Source organism: Montipora foliosa, chromosome 1, assembly GCF_036669935.1.
Source record: "Montipora foliosa isolate CH-2021 chromosome 1, ASM3666993v2, whole genome shotgun sequence".
Classification (NCBI taxonomy): Eukaryota; Metazoa; Cnidaria; class Anthozoa; order Scleractinia; family Acroporidae; genus Montipora; species Montipora foliosa.
Window position 1 is genome coordinate 3,791,257 of NC_090869.1, and position 12,453 is coordinate 3,803,709.

At 38.8% G+C, this 12,453-nt stretch overlaps 3 protein-coding genes across 5 annotated transcripts in view; 1 reads left to right on the forward strand and 2 right to left on the reverse strand.

The window, feature by feature from the left end:
- The first annotated feature begins 606 nt into the window (after positions 1-606).
- On the forward strand, positions 607-3,374 carry LOC137997167 (tumor protein p53-inducible nuclear protein 2-like). Of its 2 annotated transcripts, none has more exons than XM_068843037.1 (3): positions 607-896; positions 1,016-1,220; positions 1,466-3,374. In XM_068843037.1, exons 2-3 carry the CDS (start codon positions 1,079-1,081, stop codon positions 1,951-1,953), a joined length of 630 nt encoding a protein of 209 aa, XP_068699138.1. In that variant the 5' UTR covers positions 607-896; positions 1,016-1,078; the 3' UTR covers positions 1,954-3,374. The 2 variants fall into 2 exon arrangements, with proteins under 2 accessions (XP_068699138.1, XP_068699214.1); XM_068843113.1 differs by having other exon boundaries at positions 608-896; positions 1,045-1,220.
- A 156-nt stretch (positions 3,375-3,530) lies between these two features.
- Positions 3,531-9,593, reverse strand: LOC137997058 (uncharacterized protein F13E9.13, mitochondrial-like). Of its 2 annotated transcripts, XM_068842829.1 has the most exons (4): positions 9,338-9,593; positions 7,925-8,007; positions 6,167-6,501; positions 3,531-6,008 (listed from the first exon to the last, which is right to left on the reverse strand). In XM_068842829.1, the coding sequence occupies exons 1-4, from the start codon at positions 9,426-9,428 to the stop codon at positions 5,690-5,692; spliced, it is 828 nt and encodes a 275-aa protein (XP_068698930.1). In that variant the 5' UTR covers positions 9,429-9,593; the 3' UTR covers positions 3,531-5,689. The 2 variants fall into 2 exon arrangements, with proteins under 2 accessions (XP_068698930.1, XP_068699012.1); XM_068842911.1 differs by lacking the exon at positions 7,925-8,007 and having other exon boundaries at positions 9,338-9,586.
- A 2,572-nt stretch (positions 9,594-12,165) lies between these two features.
- The window catches only part of LOC137974172 (G1/S-specific cyclin-E1-like), a 21,876-nt gene continuing 21,588 nt past the window's right edge, over positions 12,166-12,453 (reverse strand). Inside the window, exon 10 of the mRNA XM_068821065.1 lies at positions 12,166-12,453. This exon is cut by the window's right edge and continues 1,532 nt beyond it. The gene's annotated coding sequence lies outside the window, so the exon portion shown is untranslated.

A 12,453-nucleotide genomic window follows, 5' to 3' on the forward strand; every position in this document is an offset into this window, starting at 1 on the left:
TTTTTTGAAATACGCGCGGGATTGGAGCTAAGTGAATGTTTTGCGGTTCGGCAGCAGGCCTGACTGACTTTGGTTCAAGTCATTAGGAGACCTGCCGTCGGAGCAGCGCTTGTCTGAAAACGGTGTACATCCTAGAACGATCCGAAATATTACCTGATTCCTGGCGTGACTTGCTTTATCGTGATTTTTTTCTTCGGCCAGCCGATATCATGTGAACTATTGAAATAATGCGTACTTTGATGTGGCAACAAACAGTATGTGTGTAATTACCCGTGACTGAAAAACAAAGTCCAAAATACAATTGTGCAATGATCCGGAAACTTCGAAAAAGCATAGTTTTATGTAATCTGTATATTTTTACGTTAGCTCGATCGACGAGTACGAAATGCCAGACAACCAAGTTAAAAAGAGGAAGATATTGCAAAATCGTTTTGTAGAGGAATCCCGCAAAAAACCGGGTCTAGCACGGGTTGCATGGGACTATTACGTAATGGAGTCATGGGTCAATCACGTGCTCGCTTGAAAATTTCAACAGGCCACGGCTGCGTCTCATTCCAAATATGGCAAAAGAGGGTGAATTTGATTGGTAACGTCATCTGTGTGACAGAATGTCAACAAAAACATTGAGTTTTCCCAAAAAATAATTTTCCAGCCAAGCTAAGCCTGGCGCTTTGCGTATCGCCATTAGACCTGTTTGAGTTTCATCCACTTAAACCAGAAGCCCAACCTTTGCATCAAGATTGTCCTCAATCGGGGCGACTGTTAAAAGCTACAAGTCTTTTGCTGATCCATCTAAAACCGGCCGGCGACTTTGCCCACCATATTTTAGTTGCTGAAATCGAGCCAAGAATAACGATTTTTGGCGGGCACAACTTCTCCTGAAGTTAAAGGAAACGGTAAGACTGACTTTTTTTATTTTTTTCTTTAAAAAACAGACGATTGAAACGATATATCTTTTCCAAGGTGTTTTTCGATCTATTTACTCTCTGCTCTATTGTCTGTTTTTTCATAACAGAGGGTTTTCACTGTTTTTCCGCATCGTAGGACGAATTTTTAGTGGACAAAAAAGATTCTCAAAATGTGGACGGCGATTTCAAGCTACATTTGGGGCGAAAGCGATGAACAAGTTGTTCCAGGTTGTTCTGTGGACGACACTCAGAGCGATAACGACTGGATTTTGGTGGAGCTTCGCGAGAGCAAATTATCCAGTGAGACACAAGGTAACCCTTACTGTCAGAATATCATACCTATTCTTCAAGGCAAAAGCATATCTTTACTTTAGTCTAATGATAATTGAATGAAACCCAAAATTCTCGAAAAATTTTACCTGGCAATTGATTTACGACTCGAGGAGCCCTCATTTCGTCACCAACTATACAAAGACGCTGTCTTGCACCAGCGTTGCATCATACCTTATTATTTGCGCCAAATATTTTCTCGTCAACGAATATTTTTATTTTTTCAGCCGATGGGGAAAGGGATGATTCGAAGCTTAAAGCTCAAGTGCAATTGGAAGAGAGCTGGTATGTTACTCCTCCTCCGTGCTTTGAAGCGAGCGGGAGCGGGCTTTCCCCAGAAATTTTGGAATCGAGTCCTATGGAGGATCTCTTGATTGAGCATCCCAGTATGTCTGTTTATGGACCAGCTGTTCGGCGACCGTCGCCTTCCGTCTCTTCAGCTTCCAGGAGTTCTAGTGTTCCGAGAAGCGAAGAAGCAAACGAAGTTGAAAAGCGGGAGCCAAGGCGGACTGTACAATTTCAGGCACAGCTCGACTTGATTGAAAACAAGCGGCTAACGGAGCCTCCTTTAGAAGGAAGCATACGGCCTAACAGAAAGAACTTGAAAAAACGAAATATGGTTCATTTTCAAAATAATTCTAAAAGCAAGCGAAATAAAAGACGCAATAGGATGCTTGGGAAACACGTAGGTTTGCATGGTAAAAGGGGTTGTTGACCTTAACTGAAAAACTATTGAAATTCAACCAAGGCGAAGCGGAGGGATTAGCATATCTGGCATATGTACGGGGCTAAAGTCCGATGATGTGAATATATTAAAGCGCATTATTTATATTCTTACCGAGGTTTTAGGTAGATTTCTGTGTGTTTTTTCTCGTTGTCGGAATTTTATATTCTCCTATTTATAAGGAGAATTTTTTAGTTGAATCGAAACTTGAAGCAGAAAGGATTGACAAAATGTTTTAAAGCGTGAAGAGGGGAAATTATTCGCCCAGCAAAATAATTTAGGCTTGTGTAAGTTATCTTTATATACATAGAATTAGATTGTGTAAAGTCTATCGTCGATTTTATTTTTTACTATGGAAAAAAGCCAAAAAAAGGATAAAATACTTCGCAAAATAGGAAAACTAAGAAATTCATTTCACGCTTAGTTGAAGTTGCAAGAACTTCTCCATCCTAAGATTTGAATAAAGAAAATTTGAAAAAAAAATGTATTAGCTGATTTTTTTGGTGTGGATTTGAACAGAATATTGTTGTTACATTTATCCACGAATCGAAAAAATAAAAAGATAAATTGGTGGTTTGGAAATTTGTTTGGACCTTTGTGGAAGAAGACAAATGAGACTTTATCAGGGAGGTTATTTTAAATGTCCCTTAAAGTTGGCTTAATTATCATTCAAATTAGGTGGATCATAGGATTTGACTTTGTAACAAGAAAAAATTCATATGCATACAAAAACTTGGAACATTATAATTTCCAACACTAAACACTGATGGAGAAAGTTAATAAATTATAATAATAATATTATTATTACTTCCTCACCATAAACGGAGGACAGGTCTAGTGTTACAGTTCATGTACACTTGAGTTGGCATCAGGTGAAATCAAGTCAATAACAGGAAAGTAAATATTACCTTGATTTTTACATTGGCAGCTGCTACAGCAGTAATAAACAAACTTAATCTGCTTGCAAAATAATAATTATTTCTCTTTCCCTTCCTACTTCTAAAGTAACAGTGTCAGATTCTGAAGAACTGGATATTGTTTGCTTCCTCATAAATTCTTTGAGGTAATATAAGACTTACTTCTTACCCCAAGTATCATTGCATAAATTATAAATTAAATTTGGGGCAAAACAAAAATACTCATTATTCTAAAAAGTGAATGAATGTTACTTGGCAATCAAATTTAAATATGTTCTTTACTGCCCGCTTGGATTTTAACACCAGTAGTATTTAACATTCAAAGCTATAAACATGACAATTTACCTAGTTAGGATATATTATAATATTACTGTAACTTAGCCAATGATGCAGAAATTAATATTTATGAAACCACTTCTCCTACAGAAAACATCAATAAGAAATGCTTGAGGTGTTGCAAATAAATTATGGGAATAAAAAAAGTTATCTCACTTATTTTGAGTGCATTCTTTAGATAAAACGTAAACCATGTTAAAGTGAAAATGCCGGTGACCTCTATAAATTCACTACACTAAAACAATAATTAGACCCAATTATCAATTTTTATTCTGTGGAGCCTAATTTCCTTCATAAAATTTCTTACACAACGTGAAATTCCAGAACGTTCGAAAAGGCAAAGAGGGTATATCTGACAAATCCATATTCTGGTTCACAGTACAAATTTTATACATCCCCACATTTATAAATACCTAACCCCCTTTTTCTACTGTTAACCTCTTTATAAAGAATACATTTATAATGATGTTCATAAAGTTTGCTCAAGTTTAAAAGAACTATTTACAAGGCTAAAAAATTCAAAAGTAAAAAAACCTAACGTTTTCAACATTTAGTCATCGTCAGGGCATTAATAACCTAGTCTGAATAGACAAATCAAGTGCTATGTTGCAAAAACTTTTCCCATCGGGAATTGCCTAAAGGATATAAAATATTGGTTTAGCGGATGGTACATTAATACCCAGATGATTACTAAATGTCGAAAATGTTTGGTTTTTTACTTTTAAATTTTTTAGCCTTGTAAATAGTTTTAATACATTTATAGATTTCTATATTTTTGTTTAACCCTTTTTCTCCCAGTGGCCGCTTACAAATTTTACTCCGTTTTAACGCCAGGCAGGGGGGCCCCCTCAAGCCTTAAAGGGTTAAAGTAACAAAAATCCAAGCGAAGATGTGGTTTTTTTGCAAGCATGCTGCTTCCCTAATGTGACTTTACACTTCCACGTAATGCCACTAAAGGGGTATTGTTTCAAAACTTCCCTTTTTTTCAATGGACTACATGTACCCCTGTGACACAAAGTGACTTTTAAGAGTACTGAAAAGCATGTTCCTGAGTATGCCACAAAATATATACAGGTAAATATTATTTTGACCAGATTTGTTTTGAAATTAAATTGTCTGGTGTGGTGTTTCTACTTGTTATGCACCCATCCTTTCACTCAACAAACAAGCTCTGTGATTGGTTAACTCTTGGTCGTGTGCCCCTGATCAAATTCAAATGTATCCCAACCGGGATACAATTCCACAGTTGTTGCCCACTCCGGTTGTTTTGCCGCTGTTGTTGAAGGAAAAGTCTAGATCTATAACAAAGCACTTAATGTCTGGTCCCTTGGGTTTCCCTCAAGTCCTGATGTTTGCCGAGATGAACTGTTTTCCCCCGAGACCATACATTAAGTACGGTGCCTACTATTGTTATTGCGCATACGTTCTGCGCATCTCCAGATACGCGGATTTCCTATCGCCGGTGCTTACTAATAAAAGGATATTTTTGCGCGGTTTTAAACTATCCGGAGAAAGTAGATCTTAGTAATTACTCTTGGTGTCCAAAAAGAAAATTGGGGGTAACCATGCATTTTTGAGAGATAATTAAGCTTCCATTTCAGAAAGAACGCCATACATTGCTTTGTATTTTAAAGCTTTTTACAAATATTATTCATGAATTATCTTTGAAAAATGTGTGGTTACCCCCAATTTTCTTTTTGGATTTCAATAACACTTGTTAAGATCTACATTTCCTGCATAATCACACACCGGGGCAAAAATATCTTTAATTAGTAGGCACCGTCCTTAATTAAGTGTAAAATGCTATAACAAAAGAAAGAAATAACAAATTTCACCATAATAATTATTGCATGTAATCTCACAATCTGATTAGCTAATATTTGCCATTGTTGATAAGATTCTAGACAACGCTGCTCGCATCGACATGTCGTGCAAAGCCTTCACTAATCAGATTGCGAGAGAGTTATAGACAACGCTTTCTTTTTCTTTGTGTTACAATCTTGGTCATTCTCTAAAATAAACATTTTTCTTTGCATTGAATATTGTGACAAAAGACAAATTGAATGTGGTTCAGCCAGCATTGTCTGCACTTTTATCAACAACGATATTCGTCATCATAGTGGTCATAATTTGTTGCGGACTCACTCTGCGCATGACATTTTGACCACACTATGATTACGAATGTCATGATTATAGATAAGAATACAGACAATGCTGAACCACAATTGATTTATTTGGTTTGAATAATACAATAACAATATTATAATCATGATACAAGAACTAATTTTGACCCAGTACATGATGACCATTCACTTGAAGCAAGAGGTTTTCCTCCTCATGACATGACAATAACCATGGGAACGCTGCCCAATACATTGTAACAAGCTGTGCAGGCAAGGAAATAATCCCAACACTTAAAGTATGCATGGTGATTAAAGGCAGAACCAATTTAGTCATTGGAAGAGTTTAATGTGCTATCTTCTCAGTCTCTCAACTTTGGACATAAAGCTGTGCACTCGGTCAAAACTTACGGGATTTGACCAATGTCCGTCCTCTTTGAAATGGGACCCAATTATCATTGCATGAGCTCCAAGATATTGTTCCATGTTACCATCATCCACCCCTGAACCAATCAGCACAGGGATATTGACAGACTCTTTCACACACTGCATTTCTTTTAAGCTTGTTGCTTCTCCTGTTGTTTTCCCAGTCAAGATTATTCCATCAGATAGGAAAAATTCAGCAGCTTGAGCCACTTCAAGAATACTGACATCTGATGTCAAAAAATGAGAGCTGTCAAAAAATAAGGTGAAAAGAATTGTATTTTAAAATGACACTTCTGAAACTAATGATATTTGTTGATACAAGTAAGACACAATACAAGTCCTTTCCTACTCTCTGTTTTAATTTTCTCAAAATTAGTTAGAAATAAAATAAAGGAGAATCTTTACCTGTGCTTTTTCTTAATGTCAGTGAATACCATAACATTGTCTGCACCAATCTGTTTTCTATATCTCAGAATTTCACCTGCGTCAGAATTCATTGTTCCTTCATCAGCAATGTGGGAGAATACAAATCCCTCTGCTCGGATGAAGTCCAAACTTGCTGCTTTGGCCACTGCAAGAGCTTCCTTATTGGCTCCTGCCAAGATCTGAACACCGCATGGCAAGCTGTTAGCCACATGCTTAACTTCACTGCATATCACACTCATTGATGCTACAATTTCCGGTCCAACTTGCCGATTGAGATAGGGGATGTCATGCATGTTCTCTACCATTATAGCATCCTGGTAAATCAATTAAATACAAATCCTTGTTAATTCTGGAAAGATTCAAAATTTGTTGTAAGATGCGATGCCATATGCTGGTAATCACCAAAATGATTGGTTCTATAAACTACAATAAAGCAAATTAAGCATTAAGGGGCAGCGAATATTCAAGGAATAACCATCATCCTTGAAAGCAAGGAATAACCACAACATCATCAGTACACATCATTAATCTTCAAACAATGATGATTGTTAGCAATGATTTGTGCTCTATATATGGGCTAGTTAACAATATTATTATTCCGTGAGCATGCGTTGGATATTAGGTGGTAAACAGCCAACGAGACGTGTAACGATGAGTTGGCTATAACCAGTCTTATATCCAATGAAAGCATCCTTGAAAGCAAGGAGTGACCACAATGTCATCACTACACATCATTAATCTCCAAACAATGATGATTGCTAACAATGGTTTGTGCTCTATATGTGGGCTAGGTAACAATAATATTATTCCGTGAGCACGCGTTGGATATTAGGTGGTAAACAGCCAACCAGGTGTGTAGCGCCGAGTTGGCTATAACCAGTCTCGTATCCAATAAGCGCAAATGGAATAAGTGTTTTATTGAATTTTCATTACATTTGGAAGTGACTTACTTACTTACAGATGTTGTCTCAATTTTACAAAATGACAGATGCAATCAGTGTCCATATAAGGTCATTACAGTATTTAACAATTATTCGCTGAAGGCGAAGTGATTATCAGTGAATATTCACCGAGACGAAGTCAAGGTGAATATTCACCGATAATCACTTCGCCTGAGGCGAATAATTGTTTTAGTATAAATACACAGGTGATTATTTTAAAAAAGAGAAAAAAAAAACATTTCAACGCGAAATCATCTTCACTTACAGTGGCAAAATGAGGTGATTATCAGCTGATAATCCGAAATAGCGAGCCAATGAGAGCGCGCGATTTTGTATAATCACCTGTGTATTTATACTAAATGAGCTGATAACCAAGATTGAGTGAGCCAATCAGAAAGATAGAAATGCAATATCCGAGATTTAAATTTAATAACATGAATTATTGGGGTGCAGGGATGGCGTAGTGGTGAGAGCACTCGCCTTCCACCATTGTGGCCCGGGTTAAATTTCAAACTCGGCATCATATGTGGGTCGAGTTTGTTGGTTCCCTTCTCTGCAGTGAGAGGTTTTTCTCCAGGTACTCTGGTTTTCCCCTTTCCTCGAAAACCAACATTTAACTTGATTTACCGGTACGTTCATTGTTAATTTCAGTTTACAGTGTCCCCAATTAGAGCTCCAATTAGTGCTTCTGCAAGCGCTAGAATGACTAGACACTTAAATAAAGTTCCTTTTTTTTGGCCTGTCTCTTCAACCTCATTTTTCTGTGTACCCCCTGTGTAAGCCTAACACTTCTTACCACTCCTGCATTTTTGTAATGAGTTGCATCAGTTTGTGCCATGTGGATTATGTCTTTCATAGGAAGGTGATTTCTTGGGGTTCCTGGGATTCAAAGAAAAGTGAAAAGGCTCAGGGCAAACAGAGCCTGAGTACTGACATTGCCACTGAGGACAATTTCATTCCAATTCAGTGCCAAAAAAGGTGTAAGATGTTGTGTGGTGTTGCCAAAAAAATCATAACAATCAACAATCAGGCCAAGCCACACATTCAGTATCTTAGCAAATTACTGGTATTGGCACATGGCAACAGTGCATCAGCAGTGCTCTCTCAATTCAGTCTACGATTGATTCGTCAGTCAGGACGTCTGTAAGACCTGTTAATAGACCATTTTACAATTGTAGCTACAGTAGGTTACCTGGCCTAAGAATGGAAGTGAGACTGCCGGTGACCCTGCTTTGATACAAATCTTTGTGCTTCCTTATGTTAATGTAAACTACCCAAGAGTATAAAGGGCAGGTTGCAGGTTAGAGAGTTAGAGTTGCAGGTCATTGTTTTACCATAACCGAAACAACCCAAACCTTTACAAAAATGCTAATCTTAGGCTTAAATATTATTTTTTAGGCCTAATGTTAGCATTAGTAAAGGTTTGGGTTGTTTCAGCTATGGGTACTCGATGTATCCCTGGTTGGGGAGGTGCGGCGCGGTCCCTCATACCCTGACCCTGTTAAAGGCAAATATCGCTGATTTTCCTACCCATTTTAAGACAGAATTCCGATTTTTGATACCCTGTTTAAGACATTTAACCCAGTTTAAGCCAAAAATTGATAAATCGATACCCTGATTAAGACAGAAAATGATAAATTTGATACCCTGTTCAAGACAAAAATCCCGAAAAACATACCCTGGCTGGCCGGACGTCCCCATTAAGCCCTTATAAGGAAGTACCCCCTCCTCCCCCCCCCCCCCCCCAAGGCCAGCAACCTGCAGTTTACACCCTCCATGTAGACTAATAAGAATTACAACAACACATTTTACATGATAACTGCAGCGAGACCTGTAACATTACAAGGTCACCAGCAGCCTCGCAGCCATTCATAGGCTAGGTCACTAAGCAAAGAACTTCAAAATGGCCTGTTTTGGTCCATAATTCGTCTTAACACCGAATTTATATTTAGACGGAAATTTTTTCTTAGGCTAGTTATTCGTCGCCAGTGTAAATCCGGCCACGCTATCTCTGTTACAAAACATACAGGTTACACGCATGGTGATCAAGAAGGATTCTACTGCAAATTAATTAATATAAAGTTACTCTCATATAAATTATCGTTTGGCTGTCCATAAATTAGTAATCCTTTCGTTGTCAACAAATATATCAAGAAACCAATGAAAATCTGAAATATATATAAAAAACACCAAAATAATTTTCCATTACCTGGTAAAGCTTCGACATGGATCATCCCAATAACAACAGAGGACTTCCGACCAAAAATTCTAGAAAACTTGGCGAGGGTATTGGAAGCCATTCTTTTTCGAAGGCTTCTTAAAGCTTGCAGAGGGATAATTTTGAGGGGACAGGGCAGAATCTACTACTTAATTTTCCATTGTGTGGGGATTTGTAACGGTCTCGATCACCTGTATTAAACGATGTCAAATGGTCTGTCAAATGTCAATAATCAGAAAGACCGCCAAAAAAAATAAATATCAAAAGAGTCAGCGGTGAATATGGGAGAGGAAACTATTTCATATTCGCTTACTACCAAAACCACCCATCAGTGGAATGGGCCTAAATTACTGAGTCACGGCCCCGCCCACTTTCCCTGGTAAATAGTTCAAATTCTTGAGAGGTGTTGTGTTGGACGCTACTTTTTAGGCCAGGGTTACCCTAGCAGTAGGGTTACCCTACCTGCTTGTAAACAGGGCCTTAGAGAGGTTTTAGTACTACATTGATGTCAACTCAGTTCCACCTGCTGTTTCATGAAAGGAGCCCGCGCACCATAATTCTAAAACATCATTCTAACGAGTGCCGTCCTGAAAAATATTACCTTTATTTTCAATCAAGTGAAGACCTTTTGCCTGGTAGAATCCAAACGTCAACCAGCTACACGTCAGGAGCCCATAAGTAACCAACCTCGTTCCCAGGGTCTCTCTTCTCTGCCTCCACAACGACAATGGAGGCAGAGAAGAGAGACCCTGGGAACGAGGTTGATAAGTAACGTAAATTTGCACAAAACAAGACGCCTGGAGGCGTTAACGTGGGATGTGTTAGTCATCACTCTGGTTAGACGTGGAAAATAACAAATTCATTGTCAACTCAGTACAACCTGCTTGTGGTTCGTCGCTTAATCTTTCCTCGTGGCGAGCCAAAATAGGGGAACTAAATATTTTGAGCAAGAACCGATACAGCGTAAATTTGATTTTAGCGGTGTACTATATTTCGGCTGGCCAAACCAGCCTTCTTCAGGTATCGGCTCTTGCTCAAAATATCTAGTTTATCAACTTGTAATTGCGCCGATCAGATCAAGCCACTGATCCAACGGCATTAGCTGCTTCGTGGAATCGTCCTGTTACAATCGTTGATCAGTAGGAAAAGATATATTTTTCTAACGTTGAATTTTAAGACATTGAGCCTTGGCAACGATTAAGGTTTCCGTTGGGTGAATGACATTAAAAAAAAACGACTAATATATTTTAAAATTTTTGAAATCTTTCGCTTTGTAACGGAGTTTTGGAGGTTCGAATTCGGCCTGTACGCGTTTGCCCCTCAACCAATATAGCGCAAGAAACTGCGAAAAGGTCTGTCGCTGAAAGTATTCATCAAGGTCACGAACTGCCACATCCCACATGCCTCATACTTTCGATAGACGTTTTTCACATAATAATACATCGTCCTCATGGCATCTCGGCTCGTCTAGTGAGTCCAACCAACAAAAGTCATTTCATAAGAAATTTGTCTGCTTAAGCGATGAATGGTCAGGATTCCGTTAAATATGAGTATTCCGTATGAGTATTACGATACATATGGAGTCTAAGAAATGCAATCCTGTGTTGCACACTGAACACATTCTCGTTCGCAGAGGCTGCGATTCTTTTGGTCAGCACCAAGAATACACCCTATTCCAAAATGGCCGCCATTTTAGTATTCTTTTGTTTCCATTCAAATCGGCCCTTATGGCCTCGCTTTCAAGTGGGGTCTATTTTGGTAACCGTTGAGAGCTACTGTTTCAAATTTCTGAGATTGCGCAGACGAGCCGGAAGTCCGTGATTCGCAGACTTCCTGGTTCGAAACCAGCCCGAGGTGCTGACCAAAAGGATCGCGGCCTCTGGGGACGAGAATGCACTGGACAATGTACATCTCGGTCTTCTCGCATCCAGATACTAATCGGTGGGGTCAGTATGTGGATGGGAAACCGAGATGTAGTGTTCAGTGCATTCTCGTGCCCGACAGGGCTTAACTTCGGTGAGAAGCATAAGCACGTGGCTGATTGTAATTTCAGACTACAATGAAGGAAAACAAAATAACAAAGGAACTCAACCCATTTTTAAACGTGGTATTCTTATGGTATCTTCAGTCCACCAAAATTACTTTAACGGTGAAAATATGCAAGAAATGCAAATTTAGAACCATTCTCTATTTTCGAATTCCCCATAATACACTTTGGCTATTTGAACCTCACAGCGCCTGCTAACTCCTCGTGCTAACATGAATGCACCAGTCAGAGACGCTGTTCATTGTTCATCACGAAAACCAATAAGACACTTTGTTTCAGGGTTCCCAAGAGCTTTTCTCTCCCGCAGTCAAGAGAAGAGCTCTGGGGGTCGAGATTGGGCAGCTATCTTGAGAATTGATTTCACGGTAAGGAACTGGGCTCGATCTTGGTACGTCATCCGGATAAAAAGATACCCGGATTTGGCGTCCACACGGTTCGGGATTAAAAAATATCCACTCTGGAGAGCGCATTAAAAAAGTTCCGGATTCGCCGGATACGTGTGGGATTCAAAAATACCCGGATACCTGTGGACGGAGCCTTAGACATCCTCGGTTTTGTGCTCTTAGGAGTAAGGACTAAGCTTTTGCAATACTCTCTTGGCTTATGTAAGTGGTGTTAGGGGATTCGATTGAATAATCCGAACCACACCTGGATCCAACTCCAGAACAAGCCAAGCTTTTGATGAAGCTGGCCTGTCGAATGACCGACTCCATTGCAATGTAAAGTTCCTTGTTTTAGACGAGTGTCGATGCCGAGACAAAATATCACCATTGCAGTAATTCGCAAACTTTATTGGGTACTCTCATACACACCTTCAATGGTACTATAAAAATGTACAAATTTTGTTCTTTCTCAAATTTTTTTTCCGTAGAAATCTCTTTGTAATAAATTCAATAGCCTACCTACATAATTGTGTTTCACTTGATATTTTCACCAACCCATAACACGGACACTGGGAAATTCTTGCTTTTTAAAACAATGGATATCCAGCAAACACCGCGTTCCTCAGAGTACGTATTATAGCCTTGTGAAAGTTTCCACATTATTTTTGTTAGCTGGC